This window comes from Oryza brachyantha, chromosome 7 (assembly GCF_000231095.2).
Source record: "Oryza brachyantha chromosome 7, ObraRS2, whole genome shotgun sequence".
Classification (NCBI taxonomy): Eukaryota; Viridiplantae; Streptophyta; class Magnoliopsida; order Poales; family Poaceae; genus Oryza; species Oryza brachyantha.
This window is the reverse complement of record NC_023169.2, coordinates 5422597-5437946: the sequence shown is the minus strand read 5'-3', so window position 1 is coordinate 5437946 and position 15350 is coordinate 5422597. Positions and strand designations below refer to the sequence as shown.

Here is a 15350-nt window from a genome sequence, read left to right as displayed (position 1 = left end):
AGAGGTGAAATGAACCATAACCACCACTCAGTTGATTATTAATAGTAAAGATAAAAAAGGTTGAGTAAAATGGCGAATAAACAAAATGCCCTTGCCTGCCCCCTCTCTCTGTCTCTCTATCACCACCCATCACCTCTGCTCTCTCCATCTCTGTCTATTTTTCTGGTCTGCAGAGCTGGTGGCAGCCAGCCATCTCCCCTGCCTATGATCCTCACCGGAGGAGGCTAAATATATTGTTTGTGTGTCTTTGCTTCTTGTGATTTTATAACTAGATTCTGGACTAGTATAAGTTGAATACAGTTTAAAGGTTTCCACCTGCAAATGGGAATTTGGAAGCCAATGTGAAGTTGAGAAGCTTAGACATGCAGAATAAAGTGGAGGAAGGATAGAGCTCTGCTGTCAGGTGAAGGCTAGAAAAATCCTCTACATTTCTTCATCTACTAGCTAATGCACTTGTTCTTGATCCAGCGAGTAAGACCTGTTCTGACCCCCAAAGGTCAAAAAGCTGCATTTGGAATTAGGTACAATGTACCTATTATGGAATTCAAGGTCTTTGTGAACAAAATATATAGATCTTGCATATACGATCATTTCTCATGCTATTTATGAAGTCATAATTTAGAACTGTTGTTATATTATCCAGGTACCATTCTGATAAGATATAAAGGTCCCAGCTCCCTACATTGTGATTTGTTCGGCAAAGGATGTGTTCTCCAGGATAATGGCGGTTTAGCTTCTCGTTTACCTTAGTATCTGGTGGATTTTATCATAAATCGGTACAATGGGGAAACACTCAGTTGAATCAGGTACTAGTTTGCTCTTGCATGGAGATTTGGATATACAGATAGTGGAAGCAAAATGTCTTCCCAATATGGATCTCATGACTGAGAGGATGCGGAGATGCTTCACTGGTTATGGCGCTTGCAGTACTGAATGTGGTAAATCTGATCCACATCCAGACATGAGGAAGATCATTACTAGTGATCCATATGTTTCGGTTTGTCTCTCAGGAGCAACAGTGGCACAAACTCGAGTCATTGCAAACTCAGAGAATCCTAAATGGGATGAACATTTTAATGTTCAGGTTGCCCATTCAGTTAGCAGAATTGAGTTTCATGTAAAAGACAATGATGTTTTTGGGGCAGAACTTATAGGTGTGGCTTCGGTACCAGTTGAAGACATCACACCAGGTGATATGGTCAGTGGCTGGTTTCCAATATCTGGTCAGTATAGTAATCCTATGAAGGCATCTCCTGAACTACATTTGTCAATCCAGTACAAGCCAATTGACCAGAACCCATTGTACAAAGATGGAGTTGGTTCTGAAGGGTCTCAAAGTACTGGTGTGCCAAATGCTTATTTTCCTCTTCGAAAGGGTGGTAGGGTCACTCTATATCAAGATGCCCATGTTCCAGATGATTTTTGTCCTAAAATTGAAATCGATGGTGGAAGGTTATATGAACAAAACAAATGCTGGGAAGACATTTGCCATGCAATTGTTGAGGCTCATCACCTTATTTATATAATTGGCTGGTCCTTGTATCACCCTGTCAAGCTTGTTAGGGAATCAACGAAACCTGTGCCCAATGGGAGCCCGCCAACCATTGGGGAGCTTTTGAAAAGCAAGGTTCAGGAGGGGGTCCGTGTTATTGTATTGCTTTGGGACGACAAAACATCACACGACAAATTTCTCTTGAAAACGGTAGGCTGCATTCTGAATTGTGTACTTTTACCCATTTAACATCTTCGTTTTGAAGTGATATTATGGCTAATAACATTCTTGGTTGTTATGCTAGCTATTGTGTGTGTGCTTTTGGCTAAGGGACGTTGATTATAAAGAACTAAAAAATGTTTGTCTAATATCTCTACATGCTACTGCATTAATAATAAAAAAGGTGGTGAATGCTGGAAAATATAAACCGAGAAGGATGAGAAAAATAAGTGATAGGTAAAAATATCTTACCTTTTGGTTCTGTGTAAATGGGAGTTTTGGTATGACTGCTGTCAAGCTAAATACCCAAAGTACTACTGTAAGTTTTGGCTGTTGTTGTAGCTCATCTTATATGAACTTTTTAACATGACGAACCTAATGAACTAAAGCATGCATGTTTCAGTTGCTATTGTTCTTCTAAACATGTTTTCTTTAGGAAAGAGTAGTCTGATGGAAATGGTGTAGGCTGAATGCAGGATGGACTTATGCATACACATGACGAGGAAGCTCGGAAGTTTTTCAGGCATTCTGGTGTCCACTGTGTATTGGCTCCTCGGTACGCTAGCAACAAACTTAGCATTTTTAAGCAGCAGGTGGGATGTTGTTTGCTTCCTTCCATCTAGTGACAGAATTGTTACAGTTATTTATAAATATTGAATAATCTCCATATTGTCTTGCATTTTCGCTCATCATCTATATGAGTTTCCAGCTTTTTAAGTATTGTCCTTTGAAAACTTTAAATAATGTTATACCCATACATAGACCATGCCTGTCTTTATATATACTAATTGGACGCTCTCGTAAAAGCCACCATGTTAATCCTAGGAGGTAAAAAAGGTACAATTCCCATGTAAATAGAAAACTCTAGAAATTCCCATGTTAGTTAAAAAAAGAGAAAATTTTGACTATCCAAACTTCATAATACAATAAATTAAATGTCTTACATCTAATCGTATGCATCCATGTATTTGTATAAAGAATTAGAGTCCAACAGTTTATACAGACCGTATGTCAAGAAATACTTACTGGTTGATGTCCAGTCCTAAATAGTAAAAAAGCAAATTAAACCAATCAAGACTCTACATGGCTGCACGAACTTTTCCTAAAGAAATACAATTACAGCAACAACCCAAAATGCATTATTATTTAAGGAATGAATAAATATCATTATAGTTTGACTCAAAATAAACATATGAATCGATAAAAGGGCAATATTTATGGAACTACATTTTCCTTCATAACCTAACTCCGATGTTTAGTTATTAGAGGATAAAAACCACAAAACAAGCATGCATTCATATGTTGGATATTTGAAGAAACATCTTTTTTTTTTTGCAGAACATACTAGATTATATTAGATAGTAGGAGTAATTATAACTCTATTGTCACAAGAAACTAAAATTAGAGATGTATCAAACAGACACGTAGTACATCACATCTTCAACCTATATATCTGTAATAAGATGTACGTATACTTAATAAACAACAAAACAATTCGAAACACATATGCAGAAGATTTATATATATAAAATATATATAATTGTGTGAGAAATTTCATAAAGTAATGTCGAATCCAAGAAAAACATTAAAAAAAAACTTAAAGTAGTTGTTAGACCTGAATGATTGATTAAATAAAACTTACACACAGAATCAACATAAAAATATAAAACTGAAGGCCGTGCGGTTGCGCGGGTTGATGTCTAGTTGTCATAATTCTAATGAATTTAGTTCACGCACATGATGATATTTTTTTGACTGAAAATGATGTAAATATTCCTTTCATGTATAGTGATGTTCTTGTTTCTTGTTGATATTCAAAGGAGATAAATTAATAATTTTACAGTTGCAATTACTTGAAAAAATTGCTACATTACTATTTATATTTCAGAAATGTCTAGGAGAAAAATTAATTTTAATGTGCTCTAAACATTAAGACCTATGCCTACCCCTTATGTCGAATACATTAGGTAGTCTCCTATTTCTGAATTCTGGAGATGTCCAGGTGGCCTATGTACTTACTATATAAGAGCACGCTGATGGTAAAGTTTAATTCAACGTAGTGAACATTTACAATGAAGATATTGGTAAAGTTTTCATGGATGCAACTAACTGTCTGACAATGCTTTCTTATCAAACTTCCTTTTCCAGGTTGTAGGAACTTTATTTACACACCATCAGAAATGTGTCATTGTTGACACCCAAGCCTCAGGGAACAATAGAAAAATAACTGCTTTTATTGGTGGTCTAGACTTATGTGATGGCAGATATGATACACCTGAACACAGGCTCTTCAAGGATCTTGACACTGTCTTCAAGGATGATTTCCATAATCCCACATTCCAAGTAAATTCCCTAACATCTAACTCTAGTTTTCCTTCCTTAACTTAGAGATTCTTCTTGTTATTTTTAAGCAGAAAATGCCCACCTTTGGCCCTTCAACTGTGGCCAAAGTCCATTTAAACCTTGAACTCAAGAATTGTTTCACCCCAAACTTCTAAAATTGGCCCAGCTATCACCCTGGTCAGAGCTAATCTCATTGTTCCCTTCAACTCAGTCTTTTCCATGAAAACCAACACATTCTCTGAGTACCCGAAAACATATCATGCTAATACAATCATACTATCTGCAGTCCTGCACTACCATGCTTCCTCCTTGTGGACTATTTTTGAGTTCAGGGGTTGAAATTGGATTCTTTTCCCTTTTTAAAACTATAAGTGAGACCTGAGCCTGCTAAAATTTAGAACATCCTTCTTTTCTTTCGCAGGTCAACAAATCTGGACCAAGACAGCCATGGCATGATTTACATTGCAAGATTGAGGGTCCAGCTGCCTACGATATACTTACAAACTTTGAACAGAGATGGAGAAAATCTGCAAAATGGAAAGTCAGTGTTAGAAGAGCTGTAAGTTGGCACCATGATACCTTGGTAAAAATAAACCGGATGTCATGGATTGTCTCTCCTTCAGCAGATGAGTTAAATGCACATGTTTGTGATCAAAATGATCCAGAGAACTGGCATGTACAGGTACTAAAATTCATCCAATCACAAAAGATCTACAATCTCTTTGCAATTACAACCTGAAGTTTAATCTAATAAATTGTTATTTACTTTCTTTACTTGTGGCCAGATTTTCCGGTCCATTGATTCAGGATCAGTAAAGGGATTTCCTAAACTTGTTCAAGAGGCTGAGTCACAGGTACTGCATGTTTAACATGTTAAAAATAGAAATGCATTACTATTTCACCTGAAAACTAGCTGTTTTTTTTTTGCAACATTAAAAATGTAAGTTCTATCAAAAGGTGTGGCCTAGCATTGAGATGCCTGTATTTGTGCAGAATCTTGTTTGCGCCAAAAATCTGCAGATAGACAAGAGCATACACAATGCATATGTAAAGGCCATCAGATCTGCACAACAATATATCTACATTGAAAATCAGTATTTTATTGGATCTTCATACTACTGGTCTTCAAATAGAAGTGCAGGTAACAAGTTGACTATCAGCTATGGTGTTGTTTTCTTATGGCTATGTAAGCCAACCCCCATAAAACACAAACTATATATTTGCATCACAATTCACCATACCACACTAGAACATACATTTGGATATTGTAATGAAACATGCTCTTAATTTCCATCCTGGACAGTTGGCTTATTTTCATATGTACTTCATGAATTACATGGTGAGATTTAGAACAAGAAAAAACAAATATCACTATAGCTGGAAACAGGTGATAAACATTAAAGAAACCTACCTCATGACAAATATCGCTATAGTCATGGATACAACCATGAATCCAGCCTTTGAATAATCTTGTATTAACAGGTGCAGAGAATTTGATACCGATTGAATTGGCCATAAAGATTGCAAGAAAGATTAAAGCTAGGGAAAGATTTGCAGCATACATTGTTATACCAATGTGGCCTGAAGGTAATCCAACAACTGCTGCTATGCAGGAGATCCTCTTTTGGCAGGTTTGTTCCTTATCATATCATGGTTTAATGTTGAGATATTTTGGAAATGCATCATATATATTAATTTTAAGATATTGAATGTATCATGATTGATTAAGCTTTCTACCTAGGATTTAAAATTTCAGACCCCTGTCGTGAAACTATTTCACTCAAAAGTTTAAATTCTTTTTCAAAATTTGTAAATTTTTTGTTCATTTTTTATTACATGGAAGATGCACACGCACATACACGACTACACATGCAACAGCACATTCACACACCTGCGAATGTGCCTCCCTAACACACGTCCAAAGAGACATAAACCAACGGCACGTCCCTGATCTCATTAAATTTCTATTGAAAACCCACTTACATGTGCATAATATTCGTGAGCACCAGGATTTGAACCCTGGTGAGTGGAGTCATGCATCTATGACTCTACCACTACATCACATGTTCTTCCCCTAAATTTTAAATAATGTTTTCCTAAATATTCTGAAATTTCCCAAAATTTTGGTGCCCCCGATAGATTTATGTAAACCAAAATAGTAAACCCTGATTCTATCTGATGTTTTATTTCTTCTGTTTGACCTTGTCTAGGGACAAACAATGTCCATGATGTACAAGATTGTTGCAGATGCTCTACGGAAGGAGGGGTTACATGACACCCATCCACAGGATTATCTTAACTTCTACTGTCTTGGTAAACGTGAAGCCTTAAGTGACATTTCTACGACAAGCCACTCCAATGAAAATTCCTCACTGGTAGAAACATTTGCCTCTTTCTTTGACAAGTGTATCAAGCTACACACATTCGATCTGCTTTTCTGAAAAAAAAAAAAGCATTCAATCCTTTTGTTTTACTCTCCAGCGCCTGGCCCAGAAGTTCAGGCGATTCATGATCTACGTGCACTCCAAGGGGATGATCGTCGATGATGAGTATGTGCTAATAGGATCAGCCAACATAAATCAGAGGTCCATGGATGGCTCAAGGGACACTGAGATCGCCATGGGCGCTTACCAGCCTCACTACAGCTGGGCAGGAGGCAAGAAAGCTCCAAACGGACAGGTTACCTACCAAACCTTCACATAGTACTACCTACTCCCTCTCTCTGTTCGAAACGTTTTGGTTATGTCTAGATGCATCTATTGATCAATGTATATTATTTCTATATATGTTTAGATTTATTAATATATATATGAATTTAGACAATGCTAAAAAGTCTTACGTTCTGAGACAGACGGCGGTAGTAATTACCCATTGCTCCAGCTTGTAAGATTGAACTTAAAGAAGTTTCATTTTCAGGTGTACGGGTACAGGATGTCGCTGTGGGCAGAGCACCTGGGCACACTGGAGGAGTGCTTCCGTTGGCCTCACTCCATGGAGTGCGTCCGGCAGGTGAACCAGATGGCGGAAGAGAACTGGGCTTGCTATGTGTCGCCGGAGATGGCGAACATGAGGGGCCACCTCATGAGGTACCCCATCAGCGTGGACAGCGATGGCAGGGTGGGCCCGGTGCGCGGGCAAGAGTGCTTCCCGGACGTCGGTGGCAAGGTGCTCGGCACGCACTCCTCTCTCCCAAATGCTTTGACAACCTGAGCTTGCGTTCTGGTGTGGCTGGACTGGAGCATGAAGAAGCTATAGATGTGGCCCATTCTGGCTAGAAAATGAGTCTTGTTTGTGCATGAAAGAGATGTCTAGCCTGCGTGATTATGGGAGTGGATCCTTTGCAGACTGCTCACTGATAGGTGGGTCCTACAGGCTTTGCGGCTCATCCGTCCTGTCAGTAAGCAGTACTGCAGAGGATTCTATTTGTGTCATTATTAGTTCCACATGTTGTTGTCATAGAGCATTGTGGCTTTGACTGTTGCATATGCAATATGTATAGAAGGATTTTAGTTGTCGGCATTTCTGGCTGGATACATTTGCTCTTGTATTTAGTTTGTTGTAAAAGGAGACTTTTCTTCGTTCAGACAATTGTTTGACCTCAAACCAAAATTCATGGTGGTGGCATGATTCGAGAATTTATTATTCAAATGATTCAGAAGCATTACATTTGTTTTTTTTCCTCAAAACGTGCCACAAAATGTCATTTGATGGCTGTTTGTTTTGGAGCAATTTACGTAAATGGACATCCAAAAGACATGGGGCCTCATTTTTTCACTTTTGCTTATACTTATAATCTAAAATTTAAATTTTTTACCTTAAATTTATATTTATAGTTGATTTTGAAGGTTATTTTCATCGTGTTTATTTTCTAGACTTTACTTTTAGATCACCCAGAATACATTTATAAAAGTTTTATTCACAAATTAATTTTTGTTTGTAAATATATTGTTTTTTTTTGCTAAAAAGGTAAAACAATGACCCGTTCTCTGCTAAACAATTATATATGAACGATGAAAATTGGTATTAATAGCCGTTAAAGATGGACGTTATTTGATCGGACTAGAAGTGGACTTGGTCAAAGCCAATTGGCGAGAAAAGGCAATCAAACAGCGGAAAAGATTGATAGCTGCTAGAATCATCCGAATCGGACAAGGGTTGAAAGATGGAAATTATACTAACGATAGAGTCCGCAATGGGATCGGATGCATGAGTCATGTGGTATAGATAGATATTAACTAATAAGGTATAATGATTTTGTATCTATGTTTGTAATTATGAAATAGGTGCTATTACGAGTTTTTCCTGAAAGTTAAATTCATAATATCCGAAATGGAACGGAGAGACATAGTAAGGATAGTCCCAAGATCAAAGGTATAAATATGTACACCATTAGTCCATGTAAAAGCAGATTTGAATGAATACAACTTTGGTGTATCGCTACATAACGTTTTCGATGGAGCAATCTATCAAAGTAAGGCTACATTGATTAAGTTTGACCTCTTAGATGTAAGTTAGCTTCGTCAGCCTATCAACTAGATTGGTCAGGACTTTTTCAGTTAAGTTTGATGTTCTAGTTGGTTTACTTGATGGTTTTATCCGGTATTCTATTATTATCTAGATTGCTACGCATATTTAAATTATTGCAGTTTACAAACCACAGATGATATATACTATCAGCAAGGTTTTAATCTGTAGTTACTTCAAGCTTAATTCTATCTTGGTTTGGTTTGATCAATTATGTTTATTGTTAATTGCTAGATTAGACCAACGTATGTGCATGCATATGTTGTGTTATTGGAGTTTTGGCCAATAATCTAAGTGGTTTATCAGTTGTTGTCTAAACTTATACAATTACTTGTTTTAACTATGCTTTGTTGATCTCAATTCTACGCTGTCTCGGTTTGATCCGATTGTTCTCAACCATGCTAATGTTTATTGGGAATTATATCTAGTTTAGCAATTAGGTCGATAGGTCACCATATTCCATCAATTGTCGTTTAAAAGTGCATAATCCCGGTCTAAGTTTATTTTCATTTAATCTCAATCTTGTACTGCATTGATTCAGTTCGATATTCTAATATAGTGGTTAGTGATTATTGGATATTATGTACACTTTAACTTCTAAATGATGGAATAGATTTTTACTGTTCCAATTGTCCCAAACAACCGAATGGACTTATGCTTAGGTCATACAACAATTTATTAAATCTGCTCTTATTGGCTTTAATCTTAAACTGTCTCGGTTAGATCTGATTTCTTAAGATTTTTTCAATAAAAGCATGATTTGCAAACAGTTATATTTTATTCTAGCCGATGATAGTTGATTTACATCATATCCTTATACATAAATTCCTATGTATCTGATTCCTACGATCGACTGGGTCCTAAAGCACACATCGGTTAAAAGGACAATCAACTACTTTTGGTTTAACATTGTTTCCTATTATATCTTATCAATTATAGAGATAAACTGACTGACATGACTATCTTTAGTTGATTATAAGATTTAGGACCTACACTAATCAAAGCAAAACTCTCAGTCCTTCACGTGTTGTCAGGCATCAAATCAACAGATCTGGTGCAACACCAAGCCAGTTGTGTATTATTTTTCTATCAGCCATTTTATTTTCTATTAGCCACCTCATTGAAAGATGAAAGATCACTGCATATTTTTCCATTAGCCAGTGAACCAATCATTGAAAAAGACTCAAATTTTCAATTGCACGCAAGCAATCTCCCTGCAAATCGTTGCTTATTTTCTCTGCAAGAAGCACATGCATAATGGTTTGATGTTGCTAAGAGTACTGGTAGCACATGAGTGTTAGTTATATAATGGGTTAAATGTATTTCTATACATTATCATCCCACTGTATTATATCAACACATCAAGTTAATTTCGGGCAAGAGAAGACATCGCCACACCACAGAACACCACACCACAGAACACGGACGAAGCTCCTCTGACATAACTTTTCTTCCGACTTGGTGGTTCATATGTGGGCCCAATGACTGTGGGACCCACATGTCAGCCTCTATATCAGGAAGAAAATACAGTCAGAGAATCTCAATCCCAAAACACTGTCGGTACCATTCATGTGTAATTTTGCATTTCTGATGTCAAACAACCACCATGAACATATAAACCAGCTCCAGGACGCCTCAACAGCATCCATTGCCCTGAAAAATACATCATAAATTGGGTAAGAAGATATATTTATAGTAGTAGAGCATGACTCACCTCAATCCCATGTTCCACCTTCAATTTAAGGGAAAGAATAATCTTTTCCAGCAAGTGACGATGCAATACCATCTTCATGGATGCCATTTGATGCTGCAGCCGACACTAAAGTAACAAAAATGAAATGCCAGTAAATAATAAAGCGAAGTGTCATACAAGCTATGAGAGCAACTAAGATTATGTAGTAGCTGAAGGAACCTGGGTTTTGGCACAAAAGGTAACTCTTGCCCACTAAGTGCACAGTCAATTGCACGACTTAAATCCCTACAAGTTTGGATACCAAATAAGCATGGGTTAGGGTGAACTGAAAATCCTTGCACGATTTAACAGAACTTACCTTCCAGTGACTGGCACATTGTTACTTGGTCTTGAATCATCAAACTGGCCATGGTAAAAAAGTTCAAATGGTCTTCGTCCATCCTGGCACCGAAAAACAGAAATGGTTAGATAGAAGAGTAGTATAGTATGCTCATGTTGCACGAATTTGTAAGAATGATGTTAATCTATTACAATATGCAAACGCTTGAACCAGTACAACAAGTTGCACACAGACCAGAGCAAAGGCATTTCATGTGAGCTAATTCTGGTGTTTCAGTGCTGTTAAATGAGACATTAAATAGACAAGGTTAGGTCCATATCCATCACTTTGGCTAATCAGTGTTTCGGTATTGACTAGGCCGCTGGTTGAGAGTGCCATGACATGAGCCACCCTGGCAGGTATCAGGGATAGGGTAGGGTGCTAGATTTCTTTTTTTCAGAAAAAGCCTTTCTGATTTTGTTTTCACAGAGGTCCCTGAGTTGCTCCTTGATGTATTTCAATGGTGAATTCCTCACGGTCAAGAGGCACAAATGTAATAAACATCTCTATCATGAAAACAGAACAGCAATAAAATGATTCCACATTATACCCTTGCCTGGTTAGCAACCCATCCAGTGGTAAAATCCTCTAATTTGCTAAAGTGCATTGTTTGGCCTTGGGTCCGTGCACATCATAAGTTTCTGCACCGAGGTTCAAGCATTTTGCATATTGTAGCATTAAATTTCATTCAGGAACAATGTGTTAGCATCCTAGATATTGGGCATAATAGCATCATTAATTCATGATTTTAGGCATCAGAATGGATGGTGTTACCTTTTTGAACAAGTAAAACTCTGGAGTGCAGACCGCTTGAAAAGCTTTAGCAACTTCTTGAGACTGCAAGTTGCAGTAGAATAAACAAGGTAAATGCAGAAAACATAACTGTATCTGGTCAAATAGCCATGCAATTGAAGGGCATAATGTGGTCAGACCTCATCATATAGATAAGGGAAAGGGTACTTATATAACTTCGCCTCCTCAGCCATGTATTCAGGACCATCCTACAAAATCAGAAGGTGAACTTGTGTTCAAATGGAAAAATCTGACAAGTTACATCAATCACAATGACAAAGAATGGCACAAGCATCGCACAGACAAGATAAAATAGCAGAATGTAAAACAACTGGTTCCTATATCCATGGATCACGGATAGCAAGGAGCTCATTAATGCCTAATACAATACTACACTGCTCCAGAAGCATTTCTCGTAAACCATGAGAAGCTCACAGCATCTTACTGGATAATATATCAGCCAGTCAGCTTACATATAAGCAACAGCTGAATGGCTATCTAATTATCTATAGCCACGCATGCCTTTTATACCCTGCTGGACAAATCCTACATAGCAACAGATGGCTGATGTTTTTTTTCTCCTATTGCAGCCTTAAGTGTTGCTAAATGAATTAGTTTCTCAGAAGATGGTTCATTTCCTGGATTGGATAGCACTTGTACTGAATCTGTTATTTACAATTTTTTGGGTAACTTTTAGATTACTGTAGAGTCTGTGGGTTGGCTTACACGATCCTCCGTACCTTTGTAGATTATTTTTGGTATTTTATTTAATTAATATTATTTCAGTAGGTTTTTTACCAATGACATTGTTTCCCCTACTACATCAAATAAAATACTTCATAACAAAATCCACTAATCACTCACACAACAGAGCTTCCTGGTTACTTAAGATTTATAATCATGCAGAATATCGAAAATAAAAGGTTGTACTTCAGTTCATTTTGGTTGTAACTCAACCTGTGGGTGTGTCACAATGGAGTTTGAGGATATGGCAACAGCAGCAAGTCCTTTCTGCATTGTATCAAGATGTAAATACATTAAACATGAATACAAACACACAAGTTAAAGAGAAATGCTCTATTCATCCAAAAGTCCATACCTCCATGTAGAATGAGGAGAGTTTCGCAATATCTTTTTTGAGGTGCTTTACAAACGGGCAATGATTACATACAAACATAACCTGAAAGGAGGACAAAATCCATCTGATATTAGTCCTGATCTATGCAGTGGCTGGTCAACCGTTTATGGCCCCTCTCTCTTCTTAACAATTGGAAGAATTTCCAGAGAAAAGTAGGACTACTATGCATATGTCAAGAGATGATAGTTATTGCTTGAACTTTGAAGAGCTGAAAATACATGCATACATCAATAGCATACAGAACGGGTTAAGCTGAGTGGTTTGGATGACCCATAACTAATCCAGGCACAACACAGACACTGTTGTAGCCTGCAATAAAATCTCCTCAAGAAAGGACACTCCAAACAGTTTACGTATGTGCAAGGAGCATTTGAAAATGTTCTGGGAAGGCAGATTCGATACCAAATTCATAATATATGGGACAACAAAGTTAACTGACTAGATTGACTATCATGATGTGAACTAGTATTAGTGACAGATCATTCAGACTCTTCAAAAATCAATCTATTTGACAAAATAGTTAATTGGTTTCTCCTTGCATAAGGCTACTGTCAAGTTTTTTATTAAAAAAAGTAAAAAAAAATTATGGTGTAATCGTTTTAGCAGTTTATAATTATACTATTACATTGTTGTCACCAAGGAAATGATGATATTTGTTGTATACACACTTTACTGAAGTAGGCCAGTCTATTAAATCGAGAGTGTACTAAATTATGTTAAGATAATAGATATACTTGCTATACCATTAGAAAGATATGGGCCAACTAGTCCATGTCCAGTCTAGCCCATATGTTTGTTTGGATGTACAATTCTCTTACCCGAATGGAACTCAGGTTTCATACTGTTTTCAAAAATTATAAGGGGATTAGTCCATTATTCTTTTTCGAACAATTGCTGATACTCTATGATTTTTAGCGTAGTTCCTAAGTTCATCAGGTGATTTGGGTCTTTCCTTGGTGGAAAGTTAACTTGAATGTGCTCAAAATTAGATGTATTGATTTAAAAGTACTAAAAACATACAAAATACACCACATTCAATTATCATGGGAAAATGGGAATGAACTGAAACCAGTTGCAACAAAAAGATACAAAACCAGGGAGGAGCAAAATGGAAGAAATGCAGTAAGTGTATGAATTCAAGAGACTAATATCTATAAGTTTGCTATCTATTAGAGATATGATCCAAATTGCATATGAGATATCGAGCTGAATTACAATATGAAATGTATTTGGATTATGATATTAGTTTTCTAATATGACTTCTAGTCTTTTTCCTTAAGGACTTTCAGAGTTTCCTAATAAGACTTAATATTTCCTATTCGTACTCTTGGATTTTTCCTTTATATATCTCATATAAGTTGTACAGGAAAGACGCGATGGGCTGTTTTCCTCTGCGTTGTAATCATCCTCGTAGTGGCTATTGCGGGTTGAAAACCGTGGTTTTTTCAGCAATGGTTTGCACGTAAAATTCAGTGTCTCCGCTGGGTGTCTATTTTCCTAACACTATCAAGGATGTTCATTCAGTTTGGGGGTCAATCTAAGTGAACAATTCAATCGAGCCGGAAGCAACCTAGCATCACTGACCAGCAACGCCGGATTGCCTTGGAAGTCATCCAATGTCCAGAGCTTCCCCGTCAGCGGCTCCGGGAGCTGCACGCCCACACACCAACCATGAAACCTCGCAATCAATCAATCAATCAAGCGCGAGAGGAACTAGGAGCAAGGCAAAGAGGCGGGGGGGCTCGAGCTGAGACAAGCACCTCGAACTCCGGAGCGCGGAACCCGACGGAGACGCCGGCGGACTCCGTCCTGGCCGCGCGCACCTGGAGAAGGACGGCCCGCCTTCGCCCCCGTGCCGCAGCGGAAGTGGCGGCGGGCGAGGACCTGTAGGGGCGGCGGTGGCGGTCGAGGGCGAGGGCGAGCAAGGGCCGCGATGAGGAGCGGAGGGACGCGCGCGCTCCGGCGGTGGCGAGCGACATGGCGCGCGCGGCTGTGTGGCTGACACTCGGTGAGCAAGAGCAATGCTGAACGTGGCCAATGGGCAATGATCGTGTCTTTTCTCCCTTTTTTTTTTTCCTTTTCTTTTCTATTTTTATTAAGGGTTGATTTTTTTCCAACGTAAATCGTGGATTTAACTTAAACTATAAATGTCGGCAACGTTACATCATTCGGGTCATTCTTGATGTAAGTTGATGGACACGATTATCTAGAGTTACATGTCATCTAACATCAAGTTTAATAGTATAGTCAACTTCTAGCTCCAATTCATACAATAATTACCTATAAAACATCATTACATGATCTCACATGTCATACGCATATTTTGTCTTAGAGCCCGTGTGCAGCTGACTACAAATTAGTAGCTCACTTCTCTTCTCTCTTCTCTCTTATCTCTTTAAAATATGCTTATAGATGACTATTGTACCTGCTCTAAACATGTTTGAAACTAGAATAAAACACACATCTCTCGATCCATAATTTCGTCTATTGTTGTTTCCTAGGTTACATCCAAGACACAAATTGTCTAGGTAGCTGTGCATACATAGTTTTGTCTCCATAAAACTCATTTCATCTCTCTTGATTAATATGTTGCTACATCATTAAAAATGTCTACGTGGCACCCTATTTATTGCCCATAAAACTCTCACTAAGACTGGCCTTATAATACGGTAACATAATACTCACGGTGTCCTAATGTAAGTTTAATTTTAATAGTCACACAAAATAGTTGCATGAAAAATTTAGCCTCCATATCTCTCATCCCTACTTT

General features: G+C 37.7%; 2 protein-coding genes across 5 annotated transcripts; one reads left to right on the top strand and one right to left on the bottom strand.

Moving 5' to 3' along the window:
- Positions 1-242: 242 nt before the first annotated feature.
- Positions 243-7709, top strand: LOC102703136 (phospholipase D delta-like). 3 transcript variants are annotated; one of them, XM_015838984.1, is made up of 12 exons: positions 243-403; positions 469-549; positions 644-1702; positions 2188-2304; positions 3860-4054; positions 4476-4736; positions 4840-4908; positions 5048-5195; positions 5537-5685; positions 6265-6429; positions 6536-6733; positions 6971-7709. In XM_015838984.1, the coding sequence occupies exons 3-12, from the start codon at positions 782-784 to the stop codon at positions 7262-7264; spliced, it is 2517 nt and encodes an 838-aa protein (XP_015694470.1). In that variant the 5' UTR covers positions 243-403; positions 469-549; positions 644-781; the 3' UTR covers positions 7265-7709. The 3 variants fall into 3 exon arrangements, with proteins under 3 accessions (XP_015694470.1, XP_015694471.1, XP_006657599.1); XM_015838985.1 differs by lacking the exon at positions 469-549; XM_006657536.2 differs by having other exon boundaries at positions 243-549.
- A 2073-nt stretch (positions 7710-9782) lies between these two features.
- On the bottom strand, positions 9783-14625 carry LOC102722879. Of its 2 annotated transcripts, none has more exons than XR_001550680.2 (10): positions 14341-14625; positions 14165-14230; positions 12542-12622; positions 12400-12453; positions 11583-11651; positions 11425-11487; positions 10630-10712; positions 10491-10556; positions 10311-10397; positions 9783-10231 (listed from the first exon to the last, which is right to left on the bottom strand). XR_001550680.2 is itself a non-coding variant. In XM_015839511.2 (10 exons), the coding sequence occupies exons 1-9, from the start codon at positions 14557-14559 to the stop codon at positions 10367-10369; spliced, it is 732 nt and encodes a 243-aa protein (XP_015694997.2). In that variant the 5' UTR covers positions 14560-14625; the 3' UTR covers positions 9783-10231; positions 10362-10366. The 2 variants fall into 2 exon arrangements, 1 of the variants encoding a protein (XP_015694997.2); XM_015839511.2 differs by having other exon boundaries at positions 10362-10397.
- Positions 14626-15350: the final 725 nt, after the last annotated feature.

What these genes read in the sequence shown, in the direction of transcription:
- LOC102703136 (XM_015838985.1), top strand. Translation starts at nt 782, where the DNA reads ATGGGGAAACACTCAGTTGAATCAGGTACTAGTTTGCTCTTGCATGGA. An exon ending in TTAGCATTTTTAAGCAGCAG is followed by an intron (nt 2,305 to 3,859) that starts GTGGGATGTTGT and finishes TTCCTTTTCCAG; the next exon opens with GTTGTAGGAACTTTATTTAC. An exon ending in CCAATGAAAATTCCTCACTG is followed by an intron (nt 6,430 to 6,535) that starts GTAGAAACATTT and finishes TTTACTCTCCAG; the next exon opens with CGCCTGGCCCAGAAGTTCAG.
- LOC102722879 (XM_015839511.2), bottom strand. Translation starts at nt 14,559, where the DNA reads ATGTCGCTCGCCACCGCCGGAGCGCGCGCGTCCCTCCGCTCCTCATCG. An exon ending in CCATTGTGACACACCCACAG is followed by an intron (nt 11,652 to 12,399) that starts GTTGAGTTACAA and finishes CTGATTTTGTAG; the next exon opens with GATGGTCCTGAATACATGGC. An exon ending in CCTTTTGTGCCAAAACCCAG is followed by an intron (nt 10,398 to 10,490) that starts GTTCCTTCAGCT and finishes TTGTTACTTTAG; the next exon opens with TGTCGGCTGCAGCATCAAAT.